The 16,267-nt window shown below is 45.2% G+C and overlaps 1 protein-coding gene across 5 annotated transcripts in view; it reads right to left on the bottom strand.

The window, feature by feature from the left end:
- LOC146199535 (PHD finger protein 20-like protein 1) overlaps window positions 1-16,267 on the bottom strand; it is a 43,360-nt gene that overhangs the window by 7,714 nt on the left and 19,379 nt on the right. For 4 of the 5 annotated variants that reach the window (XM_084595045.1, XM_084595044.1, XM_084595042.1 and 1 more), the window contains 7 exons: window positions 11,839-12,303; window positions 9,939-10,072; window positions 9,126-9,228; window positions 8,361-8,411; window positions 6,542-6,740; window positions 4,088-4,361; window positions 1,666-1,999 (listed from right to left, as the gene is read on the bottom strand). In XM_084595045.1, coding sequence (XP_084451171.1) covers window positions 1,666-1,999; window positions 4,088-4,361; window positions 6,542-6,740; window positions 8,361-8,411; window positions 9,126-9,228; window positions 9,939-10,072; window positions 11,839-12,303 — 1,560 coding nt within the window. The remainder of the gene's footprint in view (window positions 1-1,665; window positions 2,000-4,087; window positions 4,362-6,541; window positions 6,741-8,360; window positions 8,412-9,125; window positions 9,229-9,938; window positions 10,073-11,838; window positions 12,304-16,267) is intronic. The other variant, XM_084595043.1, reaches the window with a different exon arrangement.

Genomic DNA, 16,267 nt, shown 5'->3' on the forward strand with positions numbered 1-16,267 from the left:
CGGGTGGAGCTGTCATATCACTGCTGAATACAGTAAACTCTCCTTACTTCGGCCTTGGAGAGACGACAAAAAAAAAAAAAATGTCCATCAAATGAGCCTGAAAAAAAAAAATACTAAAAAAACATTTGCATCCCAATAATTTTATCTGATGGACTGCTATAGAATGGATGTCTTTCGCCAAGTGCTTAAACTTTGCGCACACTGTCGGTGAAGGTTCCTGTTCACAAAAGAGCCCCGAAAGAGCCCCGTCGCGTTTTGTGAAGAGGGACCTTCCTTTTTGTGAAGAGGGCCTTCCCGGCACTGCTCAGGCATCGCACTGAAGCGCGCAGTGCGGGGAAACCGCAACGTGTTCAAACCTTTTCGGTGTATTCGATAATTTTCAAGTATCCGAAAATTCCAAATACAGTAAAACCTCGTTACAAGAGACACTCAAGGGACCCGAAAATGATGTCTCTCATAACCAACGTCTTTTGTAACCAAAGAATTCCTACCAACTCGCAAGTTGTGGCAATCTAATTCCCGTAACTAAATTCTGTCCCATATCAGTGTCCTGTTTCGTTGCATTATGCCAGGAACCAAGGAGTGCCTCCTCATTCCTGTATAAGTGAAACAACAGGGGCATTTTGACGTGTGACTGAAACAATAAGGACATCTTTACTTTCCATTCAAGAGGAGGCACTCCTTCTCAGTTCCTGACATATTGCAACAAAAAAAAAAGGACACTGATATGGAACACAATTTAGTTAAGGGAATCTAAACTGCCGCACATACGAGTTGGTACCAGTCAGCTGAGTTGCACGAGCGTACCTGGGCACTGTCTCTTATAAATAGACAAGAAGTTACTTTAGGAACCTGCAAATGTTGCCCTTAGTAACAGAGTCTCTCTTGTAACCATGTCTCTTGTATGCAATGTTGTTAACATGGCAAATATAGGAAAATCAACCAAACTATTTTCAAGTGTCTCTTATAACCGATTGTCTCTTGTAAACATCTCTCTCTAATCGAGATTCTACTGTACCAGCTTTTTAAATAAGAATAACAAACGTATTCCATTCATATTCAAAATTTTTAATTATTTGCACTTGAGCCTTTTTCCCAAAATTACAGCCAGCTACAACCATGACGAAGAAAACGTAATTGATTACAACCGCTTACACAGCCTGCAAGAGAGGTTCAACATTTTTTTTAACCCAAATAAACTGTGACAACGTTCAAAAAAAGCAGCTGTGACTATCTCAAATTAAGACTCTTCATGTCTAACATGAATGTGGCTTTTAAAGATTAGCATGCAGACTGATGATAAAGAGTACCGTCACTATCGCGACAGTAATTCAAAAGTGTATGGTAACAGTTCGAAAACCCCTGGCATGCAGGATTCAGTACGACTCAGCTAACCAATTGTAACAGTAAACAAAACCAACATTCTACATCCCACTTTCTTAAACGAGCCAAATGTACCAGAATTTTTGCGCTTCTGAATTAACCTTGTTATATTTGTATTTCGTTCAAATAACAAGAAAAGCTTTGTCACGGAGAAACACTATATGGCAGTCGGGGGTTACCTAGTCCGCACAAATTTTAGACCGTCGCATATCTTTCAGGTTTTGTTTTTCCCCCACCCGGTAAATATGGTGCCCCAAAACAAAAAGTGGCTGCTGCTCTCACCTCTGAGCTGCTCCTCCATGGCGTTCATTCTTTCTTCCAGCTGATCCTGCACGTCCAGAACATGGTGCAACAGGTTCACCTTGCATGCTTCCACATCAAGGCTGCTCTCGCCTGCCCCTGTGCCGTTGGCATGCCTGGCTGCGGCCGTGCTCTTCGAAGGAAAAGCCATGGACGTCCCTGCGGGGACCACGTTGCTGCTGCTGCTGCCACCCTTGCTGTCTTCATCGGCTCCAACCGAAACGATTTCCTCTTCGCCACCAATGACATCCAGTTCTTCTCCCTTGTTGACAACTTCTTCGATGCACCCCACTTCAAAGGCCTCCATGGCCATGTCCTGTAAAAAAAAAATTAAAAAAAAAAAGAAAAGTAAACAATGCAACAGATTGTCTTGGCTCCACAAAATATGTAAAATGACATTCTGAGCCTCACTGATGTACAATTACAAGGCAGTTGGACAGGGTACGGGCTACTCGGATGCTTTTCCTCGATAGCTGTTCCGTATACAGTACAACCTCAATGTAACGAACTTTAATTTAATGAAATCCCCGATGTAACGAAGTAGTTCAGTTTCTGTGACTTCGGGCGCATAGAATACAATGTATTTTTAGCCCTCCCTATAACGAAGTAAATTTCGTCGAACTTTCAACGAAACAAAATTTAGTTGAAGGCTCAATGCCTGAACAGAGGTGTACCATGAACCTGAGCGGTTGAGACCAGCGCCCATCAAAGCGCACGCAGCCTGAAAACAAGTGCAGGGCGGCCAAGGTAGGTCAACCTTGGCAGCGGTGCAGCAGAGCTGAGCAAGCTTAAAAATGTGACGATGACAATGATGATAAGACGTGGCATACGCTGCGCCATCTGATGTACTAGTGCGCGGGAGACGCAAACATGGTGTTGACAACTCCACTAGGCGGCACGAGCATCAGCCTAGTTTAGGCGCCGCGGCGCAGCATGCAAGCTCCCTACCCAGTTTATGCCTACTTTTTGTGCAGCACACGTGAGCGTGCAGCGTGTGTGTATTTGTTTGTTGTCGCATTTTCGAGAGACTGGTAACCTGTCCCTCGGCGGCGTCATAGTCGTGACGCTTGTCTGGCGGCTCCGCGCATCATGTTGACGACTTCGAGCTTGCACATGTGGAACTGAAGTTTATCCCACCCAACTGCACATCCCTCATCCAGCCGCTCGATCAGGGCATAATTAACAGTTTGAAATGTGCCTATCGCCGACGATTAATTGACAAGCTGCTCCTCGACATTCCACTGGAACGGTCAACGAAAGTTGATGTGTTTCAAGCGCTCGAGATGCTGTCCGCATTGTGGAAAGTAGCGCCGAAAACAAACTATTTTTGAAAAGCAGGCCTTGGAGCAGACGCGTCCGCAGCAGCTCGACCTGAAGGTGGTTTGTCCACGCTTGAAACAACAGAGGCGCAGGCACTTCAGGGGTCGCAGCAGCGGTGCTGTGCCGGAGGGCGTCGAGATCGACTATTTCTTTCTTGGCGATTCCCGTGTCTTCGAGACAGAAGAGGTGACCACAGACTTCATCCTGAACGATGTGGTTAGAATTGCAAGGTGAGAGTGACGGTGAAACGGAAAATCAGGATGAGTGTGACGCCGTCCCCACCTCCCTTGAAGTAGTCGATGCGATTGACGTACTGAGGAGTTTCGCGGGCTCTACAGGAGAGGAAGAGGCTATGTGGTTGTTGTGGGCCTAAGAACGGTGCATAATGCCGTCGTTGAATGCAAAGAAGATTCAAAAGAAAGTGATGGACTACTTTACCCACAAATAAAAGTTCTTCCACGTGTGCTTCGCACCAGCAACACCATTTGAGAATTTTATTTGCATGTTAAGAGCCTAATTTCGACGTAACGAAATTTCAATGTAACGAATTCAAGTGCCGATTTTACAGACTTCGTTTATATCGAGGTTAAACTGCATACATTTTTCAGACTAATCCTTTTAAAATTTTCATATCATTTAATGGCGTTTGCTCAATAGTCCTGCTTTGAAGTGCATTTGTACAATATGGAGGATATGCCGTTAGTAGCCTATGGGAAGAATGGCTTGATGCGCATAAAAGTTGCTTCAATACCAAGAGCAAGCAACACATAACAGCAGGGTATAGCATATGCTGAATATGCTAACTTGCTCATCAACACAGCAGTCTATAAGCCAAACAGCTTCTTTTCTGAAGCACCAAAGAAAAACAAAGGAAAGGGAAAAAAAAAAGGCAGAGTTGCTAGAGAGAAAGACATGTTGAATGCAGTGCGCTTCAACACAATGGCAGGGGTAGCATCTGTGAGGATGCACTGATAGGACTGAGAAAAGAGGATATGTCTCGAAATGTTTGAAGAACGTGAAATGTTTACGCAGCTAAACACAAACAGAACAAGTGAATTAGATGAAGCCAATAACTGCTTGTTACCTGCACCAGAAGATCACCTGCACTGCTCTCGCCACCAGTGCTGATAATGACGTCCGGAGCCTCCTTGCCCAGCTCTGCCGCCTCATCCTTCTCCGGGGCAAAGTAGGCATGGTCATAAGTCGACAGGTGCATGTTTCCACCTGGCCTTGACACGTCCCCGCCAGAGCTGCTTGGTGGAACGTCTTGCTTCCCAAGAGACCCCAATGCTTCACTGGCAAAATTTCTTTTCACCCACGGTGTAGTGAAGTGCCTAAGGTCAGGATGATGTTTTGCACTGGAAAGAAAAAGATGCAAGAGATTCATTAAGCGTTCATTCACAAAAGTCATGTTATATTGGCAACACGGGCATCAGGGAAGCCAAATCAGCCAAATCCCAATCCATGCAAAGTCAAAATGTTGCGCTTTTTTTTATGGGCTCTCAGAACTACGTTGTGATCATGCGCTTGTCGCATCTTTCGCAGTGGATTAGCGTGGTTACTTCTGTTATCACATTGTGCACGATGGCAACGCGCTGTGCACGATACGACGCTCGCCTCAAAAAGGCTATCGTGATAGCAGAAGGAATCGGAAATTTTGCGGCCGCTCGATGGCTAGACGTTACTAATCTACCTTACGTGAGTAGTGGATGCAGCGGGAGGTGATTTTTAAATGTGGGCCTGGCTCCAAAGGCTTCCGAATCATCTGGGAGGACGAGTGAAAAGGAAGACTGGGTTTCAGAGAACTCGGCCTCCGACGACAACGAATGAGCATCTTTGATTAGACTGCAATAACCATAATGTCTATTAAAAGTACTTTTTCAAGCACTTATCTCGCATTACATTCGTGGTTTTATTTTGTCCCACTGGGCAGTATAGAAAGTCGCCCCTCGCGTTACATTCCAGTGAATACGGTACTACACTTCACTGAAGGTTCACCAAATAGATTATCTACTAAAATATGGAACAACAAAGGGTTCGGTATACATTTCAGTCAATGCTGTTTACAAAGCGCATAAAGATAAGAAAAAAAGAATAAATTTCATTTGCAGTGGTGCTGTTAAGTGTAAGAAGTAGCAAACGCGTCCAGGCAGTCTATTTTTGTGCATCTCCTCTGGCGCGTCTTGTTGCCAAGACAAACTCTCACAGCTTTCCAAGGCGTCCTACAACCTCTGCTAGAGTTACAGGGTTGCCCCTTTTCCATCGCACTCTTCTTCAAGATGAACACTGGACAATTTGCAGACCTGTTTGATCAGCACAGGTAACCAGCTCGCTGTTACACTGAGCACACTCTTCCTACTATTCACATCCAGCTGGTGAATCCTAATTATGCCGTTCCCCTTGCCTGCTTTCAATGTACTGGGGAGCAGATGGATTTGTACCAGGAGTTCCCAATTGTAGAGGGTGTTACCAGGACAAAACTCAAGTTGAACAGATTTCAGAAATAAGCCTGGGTCTACCGATCAGTTGTTAAATTGAAATAAGCTATTCCAAGATTCATTTATATGAAACATTATTGCAAAGAAGGCATAAGAAAACTGCCGGGAATATTTTCAAAATGTGTTACTCTGAAATATTCATTTAGCTGACATTCTGTACTGACATCACTGATTACTGACAGCATCCCTCCCACTAATTTTATCGTTTGACCCGAAGTATCAGTGCTAAAACCTCTCTTTACCTTTGTTTGGCAAGAAATTTGTGTGCTGCCAAGAAAGTCATACTATATTCACAAAACAAAGGGTAGGACAAGAGAGACAAGCCACGTGGAAGGCATGCTTTAAATGCAGCTGTCAAATGCTGCTGCACAAACAGCTCAAACTACCGTACTGGCACGGTTCTAAAGCGCACCTTTTTCTAGGAAAATAAGCGCTTAAAAATATGTGCGTGTTACAGTCGGACACAAAACTGAAAAATCTCATAACCGAAACCAAAATTACAGAACCCAAAACGGAGCAGTTCAATAAACCATGGCCAGCCACATTGCCATCGGGAGTTTCCAGCATGGACGCTTCCAGTAAGCTGCCTCTGTTTTCTTGGTTGAGTTGTGTTTGTCAAGCCACTCGATGTGTGCTTAAAATCGTGGTATCATGGCTTAAATAAGGCCATAAAGGATTGTGTGCCATTGTGTGCACACTGTGCACGCAGCGTACAGTGACCAGCTTTGAGAGCAAGACCTCAAGCAATCTCGAGAGAGTGACGCTCAGGGACATTGCGAGATGGATTCACGGCGCGTGGGAGATCCTCCCACTAGCAATGGTCACGTGTACATAAAATGACCTTCCACGTCTCGTCGTTGTTTGTGCGTGCCGATTTTTAAATGTTATAAGCAATTTTCAGATGCTTGTTCACTGCATTATTTCTTGTGCGCGGAAGAATCGGCATTTTCATGGTTTCCAGGCGGTAAATATTACTGCGCGTTACAATTGGGGGTGCAATAGAATTGTGCAAATACAGTATTTCCACCGATTTTCCTCACCTTGCCATGTTGATCTTGTGCGTAATGCTCTGGAGCACGGCTCGGACATTGTGCATAGAGCACATCATGTCATGAGCGGCCTTAATGGGCTCTGGGTTTGGAAGGTTTGCCGGCCTCTCTTTGAGGAAGCCAAAGGAGGCCATTCTGCCCTGCTGGAACCACTCCTGGTCTTGCTTGAATCGAGAGCTTTCTCGCATGCCTGCCCAGAGAAAAAGCAAGAAGGGTGAAAAACCGGGGTGCGGAAGGAGGAGGAGAAACGACACGTTAGACCACCTCTGCATTACACAATGGGGCCAAGTGCTCACATACCACATAAAATTACGGTCTGAATGAAAATATATGCATTCAGATGGACACCCCAAGCTACGGACAACACTACGCTTGGGGCAACTTTCCAAATCACTCTAAAGGAAGCGTTACAGAAAACTTCTGAAAAGAGAACTGTTCTCCCAATGGTACAGGTTTCCTGCCTCCCCATCTTCCATGTAACACATTCTTTAGTTGTTACACGTTCTTAATTTCCAACAAGATTTTGTGGGCCCGTAGTGAGAGGTCACTGCCACCACTACACTTGCACCGCAAAAGATGCAGGGGTTGACAAGGGATCAAAGTGTGAAAATAAGTCCCCGTCGTGCTTTTCTCATCCCGAAAGCAGATGCCTAATGGCCAGCCTTTCCCCAAGTAAGTACACCATAACTGAAGCAGTTGTCAGTTTTTTGGGGGCCATTCGATAATTAAAACCTCGAATAACTTGAACAGGTTTGCTGCACCTTTGAAGTCTCCTGAATTATCGAGCTTTTACTGATTTACATATGAAATAACTTTTCTTTGACTCACATTACATTTTGCCAACCAAATCAATGAAGTGGACAAAGAGAAGGGTACATGGCACGGCCAAGCCATGTGATAGAGCTTTGCCCGCTCACTGCAATGAGGGCAGTCAAGGGAATAAAGGGAGAGGTACCAGAGGTTTAGGAGAGATGTTGAAAGAAAGGTACGTATTAGTTTGTAGGCAGTGGTAAGTTGCTGCCTCTTGGGTAGACAGGGTCAGAGAAGGGGGTGGCAGTGGTACGGCAAGACAGCCCGTAGTGTTCAACCTCGCCATACCACTGCCACCTCCTTCTCTGACCCTGTTTACCCAAGAGGCAGCAACTTATTACCGCCTACAAACTAATATGTACCTTTCTTTCGCCATCTCTCCTAATCCTATAGTACCTTGCCCTCTGTTCCCCTGACAGCCACCATTGCGGTGAGCAGACAAAGCTCTATCACATGGTTTGGGTGTGCCCCATGTTACCCCTTCTTTTCCCCATTACATTACGTCCACTCCCCCACCCATGTCTTTCTCTTCGTAAACAAGAATTCTCTAAAGAGAATTCCTCTCGCTACATTATGACATGCTCCAATAATTTTTTTTTAAATTTATGGTTGAAAACGTTTCTACACAAACCACCTTGAATTACTTCTGTTCCCACAGTAAGAAAAGAGTTAGAAAGAATGATCACTAATTACCAGAGGCAGCTACGGATCATACAACAGTGAAAAAACCATGGTTAATCAATGTTATGCAAGGAAAAGAACAGAGAAGTATGAAACAATAAAAAAAAATTCAGGTAAAGATTCAACTGCTGCATATGAGTTATGGTGCCAGCTAAGAGACAAATATGCTTCCACAAAAGCCGCAACCAAAGCATGAGGAAAAGACAGAAGTAAAACTATGGCAGTAATACAGTAAAAGTGCCAGTTCACAAATGCACAAAAGACAAAAAAAAAGAAAAGAAGACAGGCACACAGCAAAAGCATCAAAGGAATTAAACACCTTGGTCAAGTTCTTGGTTGCACTCCGTCATGGCCTGCAAGTCCCCATTATCTAAAAACGAGAATCAACAAAGGTTTCACGCAATTTAGAAAGGACTGCAGGGGCTGTCTGATTGTTTCAGTCAGCAAGAACAAAAGCTAGCGACCACACTAAAGCTGTCTCATGGTGAACATAAACTAGCCTCTGGCAGCACTTATAGTTCGCTATACTATTGGGGTCAACCAGCGTTAACAGTTTTTAACATGAATTTCAATAATATATACACACTTCTACGTGGGGTGTAGTCCGCAATATCCAGGAATTCACTACACGGAGCTTCATTACATCCATGTTCAACTGTGTGGTAAAACAGTGCTTGATGACATGGCGGTTGCTGGGTTCTTTGACAGGGCAAAGAGGTTTGGGAGTCAGCATTAAATAGGCTCCTTGTTATCCGGCAAAAGGAGCAGTCACACTGCTGCAGTACCATCGCACAAAACAAAAGTGAGCATAGACTTCCCTCAATACACGTAATGAGATACATACTTTGTACGAGCGCACTGTGAAGGTCACGACAGTGTAAAAATGAGTAAAAAATGAGCAACAGTCATGCAGTTAGCTCAAGCTGTTTGCCAGCATGTGCTCAGGATGCAAATACAATTCTAAACTTACGAATGTTGTTTCCGAGTGCAACAGCCTAAAGCTTTGCATGCACGGGGCAGTAGAGCAGAAACTAATCGTGCCAAAAAGACGCAGCTTTCTTAAAGAGGACTGTTCATATTTTACCTTTAGGCGAGAAACACAAGTAGCAGATGTACTTGTCCGGGACATCTTTCTCCTCTTCAATTTTGAAGCACGCTCCATGCTGCCATGTCAGGCACACTTCGCACTGTTTAGACAAAAAGAACTTTGTAAGTGTTCAAGCCTCGTCTAAATAGCTGCACTTTCGTATATGTATAGCAGAATCATGTGAATATATCATTCATACGAAATTTTTTTTAACCACTCTTCGGAGTCGCTTGTTTTATTCCGCAATGCTAAAAGAATTAACACACAAAAAAAAGGAACTTATACTATACTATACGGCAACCATTATTTCAAAAAAGCAATCTACCGCTTTTTGTTTATACTGCAGATATTTTATTGCCTTTTTCTATCTTTGTATTCATGCTTTCTCAACATTTTGCAGATTGCTTTCCCAAAAGTATGTGCTAATTTCTATTCAGGTCATGTGTAGAGCAAAGGTCAATATTATTCGAGTGTATGGAAGAGTCTTCAAAAAGCTATGTTACGATATATACCATACCAGGGTTGTTTAGACATCACATTTATAAAAGCGTTTCTTCAAAGACATCTGCAAATCACCTGGTTTTTCACGGTCCCAAAAAGTTAACTGTTTTTCATCGCACCAGCTAATCATCTTGTAACCAGCAGCAATGTGAAGTTTTGCATAGGACAGAGCAGATGGTGGGAGTCTGGCATCACCTAACCAGTCAGTTTCAAAAGGTTCCTTTGTCATGCAGCATACGAGAAAGCGAAGCAAATGATGCACTTCAGAAAGTAGGAGGAGTAGAAAAAAAGCTGCTAGGGCAGCCATACCTGCATCATCAGACCACTCTCCTCTTCACAGTTGCACACACACATCACAATTTCATCGCTCTTGACTTCTGAAGATGTGTCACCAGGGTCGCTTGCAGGCGTGCTCTCAACCGCATGCCCCTGGCTATCCTTGGCTGCACAAAGAGGTGTATGAATATTTAATCATGACAAATCTGTGGGCAGTAAATATTCGAATGTAAGGAAAGTGCACGCCAGAAGGAAAGAAAAAACATACTAACCAAAAAGGTACTCATTTTTAATAGAAGCAATTTTTGGTTTGGTTTGGTGTTTGGTTTTTGAAGTTTAACGTCCGAAAGCAACTCTGGGCGCTGATTTCTGGTTTGAAAGGCAATGAAAATGTAAGGCAGTGCAGAGCTGTGTACAATGAAAATAGCTAATTCTAACTCCAGTAATTTCAATGTTTAGTTTATTCGAACTGCATGACTTGGCCTGGTCAAGCTCCATAAAAATGCATGTAAAAAAAAAAAAAAAAAAAGAAAAAGCTAATTCATTCAAATGCGCGTCAGTTTTGACACAGATAATTTAGTTTAACCATCACTGTGGATGGGCTGGGCACCCAGCACGAGAACAGAGAATTCCCCCCCCCCCTTCCCCCCATAGAATGGTGTACTAGTCACCATGCAGCTGCATCGTCTACATAACGAGGAGAGAAGGTAAAACTGAGCAAGAAACGGGCGTTATGACCGGTGCAGCGGTCGTGGCAGCCTCCGCCTGACCTACAAGACTTTCAATTACAGTAATGTGAATTAATTTGACCAAAATTATATTGAGAATACTAATAACTCAAACTATCAGCAAGGTTCCGCAGCCAACTCCCATGTAAGGCTGTGGCTCAGACGATCACTAGTTCGGACAGGCTCCCCATGCACGACACATACCGGTATGATCAGTACAGTAAACAGTCACGAAAACAGCTCTTCTCACAGCTGACCTGCATGCTGACAAGTCAACCACACAGCTCTGACGTGCGTGCAATAGCAAGCCATCAGCAAGCCTGGCCTCTGAGAATATGCCAAACACTTAGTTTTGATTGATTTTGCTTCTCTGTGCTACGCACGAGCCTATGGTGACAGCTGCTATCGGCTGAGCATTAGCCAGCCAAACAAGCCAAGCTGCATGCCATTTCGGATGCTGACGGGCGACACTGCATGCTTTCCTTGCTTTCATCTGAGCGGTCTTCTATTGGGCCAAAACTATGCACCCATCAAGTGCTGTTCGCGCTTTGCACTGTTAAGCCCTCTCACACACGATGCAGCTGCTTGTGAGGGGACTTCACCACTACTGTATTGCACTGTGAAATATGAAGGAGACAGAAATGCAAAAAAATAGTCGCTGTCACGCTGTTCTCATCCCAAATCAGTGCACTGTGATGCACGTAGTTTGTGTCAGTTTTGTGGGGCTGATTCGATAACTTGTACTTCGGATAGTTCAAGTATCTTTGCTGTTCCCTTGAAGTGAGTTAACAAGTTTTGACTGTACTTGGAGGTGCTTCAATGGATTATCATTACAGTGCAGTCACATATGAGACAATAAAAACAAAGATAGTTGAAATGTTTAGAGAGAGAGAGAGAGAGATAAATGCACAAGTTCCATAGTCGTTTCATGTCTACCATCTGGCCCGGCCTCATTCCTCTCAAGAAAGTGTACAAGTCGGTAATGAGAGGAGTGCTGAAGATGAGAAAAACATGGCACCTTTGATGAAAAGCTTTTCCAAGCTTTGTCGCAGTGAGGTGGCAAGAAATGGCAAGGAGCAATGCCAAGCTCCACAGCAGAACCAAGCACCTCCCCTCAGCCATGCTCACTAAGACCATTTGGCTTCCACTTACCACCTTGTCAGTCAGGCTTTGCTTCCAACAGAAAAAAAAGAACCATTGCTCACCCGTTTCAGAAGTCCTGGCCTTGCGGCCTTCTTCCTTAACGGTCCCACTGCGCTTGCTGCCGTCGTCAGATTTGTCACTGCGAGTGCTCGATGTCCGCTTGCGCTTGCGATCACTGCTGCTCCCACCAGAGTTCCTGCGGCTGGCGGCGGCCTCCATGTCAGCAATGAGTGCCTTCTCCGTCTTGGCTATCTTGCGTTTCTCCCGGCCTTCCACCAGGCTCGTAAAATGGGGAATGAAGCGCATGCGCCGTGGCTTGGCAAGGGGGGGAACACCGGGGCCAGCTGCGACCAGAGGGATGGTGGCTGCTACAGTGCCCTGTGTTTCCACGGCACTGGTTGCTGCTGCTGGTACAGCAAAGGACTTCTCCGACATCATCGGCTGGCCTAACGGTGCTGCTGGCCCCTGCTCTGGTGCTGGCCCCTGCTCTGCTGGCAGTTGCTGCTGTTGCTCTTCAATGGGTGGAACTGAGAAACAATGAAAAAAGGACATCCATGCACTTAATCTTAGACCAGGTGGAATGCCTCCAAAAGAACACTCAAAAGAAAGCTCTTGAAACACTGATGATCAAAATAAAGTGCGCATGCGCGTGCGCGCACACACAAACAAAAGAAAACATCCACATGTTCACTGCACTGGGTGCAAGCACTCACTGCGAGTTTTTGCCCAAAGTCATCTCTTCAGGATGTGTTATATGAGGGAGAAAGCTTAGGCAGGATACCAAGCACATTTTTGTTATCAACAGCGTCATATTTTGGTGCAGCCAACTTGCAGACGGAGATGCGCAAGCATGGAGGAAAAATGAAAATGGCGCGCCTGCCTAGTGCCCTGAAAAGCATCCACTGGCAACTGGTAACAGAAGCTGGTTTTAATTCGTTTTGCAATATACTGCGTGTCCAAACTAAACACAATCTCCGAGGAAGCTTTGCGCGAAAATCCATGCGGTTGTTGGAGCTCGTGAGGCAGCGTTGCTATAGTATTCTAGAATTGAAAAGTGTGCGCGGCAATGGGAGCGAGGCAGTCGCCAGAGCGATGAAAACGGTAGGCGGCGCTGTCAGTCGCAGGAGTGCACCAAAAGCACGCACATCGCAGAGAAAACGTCTGGGGTTTCTGCTTCTGCGGCTCTTGACCTGCGTTGATTTCGATAGATTAGCGTTGCTTCTATGCCGTACTATGATACGTTGTTGATGATTGGTCAAGCAGGAAAGCATGTGTCATTTTATTTTGCAACGAGAAGCCTGAAGAATGACTGGCATCTGCATAAGGTCTGGTTTGTAGGTTTTCACGTCCCAAAACAACTCAGGCCGTGAAAGACTCCATAGTGGAGGTCTCCGGAAATTTCGACCACCTGAGGTTCTTTAATGTGCACTCACATCATACGGTACACGTGCACCTTGATTTTCACTTCCACTGAAAAGCGGTGCTATAGTATTCTAGAATTGAAAAGTGTGCGCGGCAATGGGAGCGAGGCAGTCGCCAGAGCGATGAAAACGGTAGGCGGCGCTGTCAGTCGCAGGAGTGCACCAAAAGCACGCACATTGCAGAGAAAACGTCTGGGGTTTCTGCTTCTGCGGCTCTTGACCTGCGTTGATTTCGATAGATTAGCGTTGCTTCTATGCCGTACTATGATACGTTGTTGATGATTGGTCAAGCAGGAAAGCATGTGTCATTTTATTTTGCAACGAGAAGCCTGAAGAATGACTGGCATCTGCATAAGGTCTGGTTTGTAGGTTTTCACGTCCCAAAACAACTCAGGCCGTGAAAGACTCCATAGTGGAGGTCTCCGGAAATTTCGACCACCTGAGGTTCTTTAATGTGCACTCACATCATACGGTACACGTGCACCTTGATTTTCACTTCCACTGAAAAGCGGCTGCCGCGGCTGGGATTCGATCCCATGCCCTTGGGTTTAGCAGTCAAGAGCCCTAACCACTGAGCAACCACAGCTGGGCTGTCATTTGTATAGGGTTGCATTAGTAGGAGGATAGGCTATCCATGGTATCGGGATGAGACTGGAAGAAAACAGACGACAGATGGAGCCAACAAAGAAAGCCTCGATAAACACAGGGGCTCCAGCGGGAAATCAGTGAAAATCAGGGCCATGCAATCATTGAAATTTTTTAATATGAATATAGGAGAGAAAATGCCTTCAAATACTGAATATCTGATCAGTTAAAAAGAAAAAAAAAAAAAAAGAAAACAAGAGCTGAAAATTAAAAAACATTTCTTCTTCTCTTGTTAAATTCATGCATATTTCACATGACCTCATTGATACGTTCCTGGCTCATACGATATCCCGTTTCAAAGGTTCAAAATCGTGGGCAGTAAAACATCTCCCATAGAGCTACACTGTTTTTCTCCCGGTTAATACATTTCTGAATAACACAATTTCCCAGTTACTACATTCGAAATTTCGCCACACTATGGCCGTATAATATATTTATTAACTGGACATAACCTAACAAATGCTAGTAATGTGAAAAACTGATCAGCGGTGCTACCCCGCCAGTTACTTTCCCACAGTGCATAGGTACAGCGGGGCGAAGCATCAAAGCCAACGAACTAACATACAAGGCGCCCGTTTCCGTGGAGACATGACTTCATGAGGAAAAATGTGATGGCTTCTTCTCTGGTGCTTTAGGGGCATAAGGACGAACCATTTGATAACTACAATCACAGTGAAAGATAGTTAATTCAAACCTCGACAATTCGAACTACGGAAAACATCGAAGCAGGGCAGAAGTTCGACGTCTCAAAAAAGTATGTGACAGGCTGGAGAAAACAAAGAAGTAAGCTCTTTGCGTGCGCTGCTACACGCTGTTCCTTTCGCAAGCCTAAATCCGGACAATACAGTCGACGACCGGTTTTTCGGACTCTCAACGAACCGCGAAAATGTCCGAAAAAACAAATGTGCACCAAAAAAGCTCAATTTATTGCCTATTATTGACTTTGAGGCCGGAAAAAGTCATGAATGCTTTCTGCACCACGCTCCGCTTCCATGCTAACAGGTCCACCTGAATTTCCTTGCATCAGATCAGCTTGCATCGGCTGCGCTGCTGCAAGTGAGTCATCGTCGTCATCGCTCTCAGACTCCATAAGCACTTGGCGAATAATTCCTGTACCTATGAGCCCAGAGCACAGTTCCAACTGGTGGTCGACGTCTGTGAACTTTGAAAACGAGACGGCCGATGGAATTTCGACAACAGCAGTGCGAAGGTCGTGAATGAAATGCTCACTGCCTGACAGCTGCTCGACGACGCTCTCCTCGTCCAAGGCAGCCGACTCGTCATTCAGCACAAATCCCGCGTCGCGGAAGCAATTGCGCAGCGTTGTGGGTGCTACAGACTTCCACGCATCGGCGAGGGTACTAAGTGCTCCAAGAAAATCGACAGAGTAGGTTTTCCCACTATCGATTCCCATCACAACTATCAACCACTGAATCACAAGACCGACTCCATTGAGTGCTTTCTCAATGCAGCGTTGCACGAAAAAAAAAAAAAAAAAGAGAAAAAAAAAAACTCCTTATAAAATCCGGAAACAGAACTGAAGCTGATTCAAGTAAATGTGAGCCACAGTAGCGACAGAACGTAGTTCTCGCATCAGCCCGACCACGGCTAGGCCTACTCGCTACGCTCGGCAATGCACGTGAAACGCACAGCAAACACACAGAGGAACAGGCAGTAGAAGCGATCATGCTAAAAGAAAAAAAAAGCACTCCGGCAGCGACGTTGTCCCGGAAACGGAAGCTGCTAGGCAAATAATATAGCCTCGATCCAGCGTGTTTAGCTGAGGAGCAGCACACAAGGCCGGCACTGGTTTCGAGGCTATCGAAGGAAAAAGTAAACAAACAAGATGGCGGCGACACCGTTCAAAATGTGTGGCAATTGGCCCGGCTGACGCTTGGAATGTCCGAAAAATCGAATAGCCCTCCTTAGAGTGTCCGAAATTTTGAGCAACGTAATACATTGACTTTATAAGGTGTGTCCTAGGGCCAGGAAAAAGTCCAAATATTCAAGCATGTCCGAAAAATTGTGTGTCCGAAAAATCGGTCGTCGACTGTAAACTGCCGTTGAAGAGGCGGTTCGAGATTGGGTTCACGACCAGAGAAGAAAGAGCCTGAGTGTTTGCTGCAATGACATTGAAACAAAGGCGCGCGCTGTTGTGGAGGAGATATGCATCCCGCATACCGAGTTTAAACTGTCTAAGAAGTGGGTGACGAATTTCATAAAGAGGAACGGCCTAAGCCTGAGGCGACGAACGACCGTATGCCAACGGTTGTCCGAAGCCTACGAAGAAAAACGGAGCGCCTTTCTGCGCTACGTGAATGACCTGTGGGCAACATATTCATTCCTGCTTGGTCAAATAGGCAACGGTGACCAGACTCCAGTCTGGTTTGATATGCCTAGCAATAGGACCGTGTCCGCAAAAGGG

The sequence above is a fragment of the Amblyomma maculatum genome, chromosome 2 (genome assembly GCF_055883805.1).
Source record: "Amblyomma maculatum isolate TAMU_Amacu chromosome 2, ASM5588380v1, whole genome shotgun sequence".
Lineage (NCBI taxonomy): Eukaryota > Metazoa > Arthropoda > Arachnida > Ixodida > Ixodidae > Amblyomma > Amblyomma maculatum.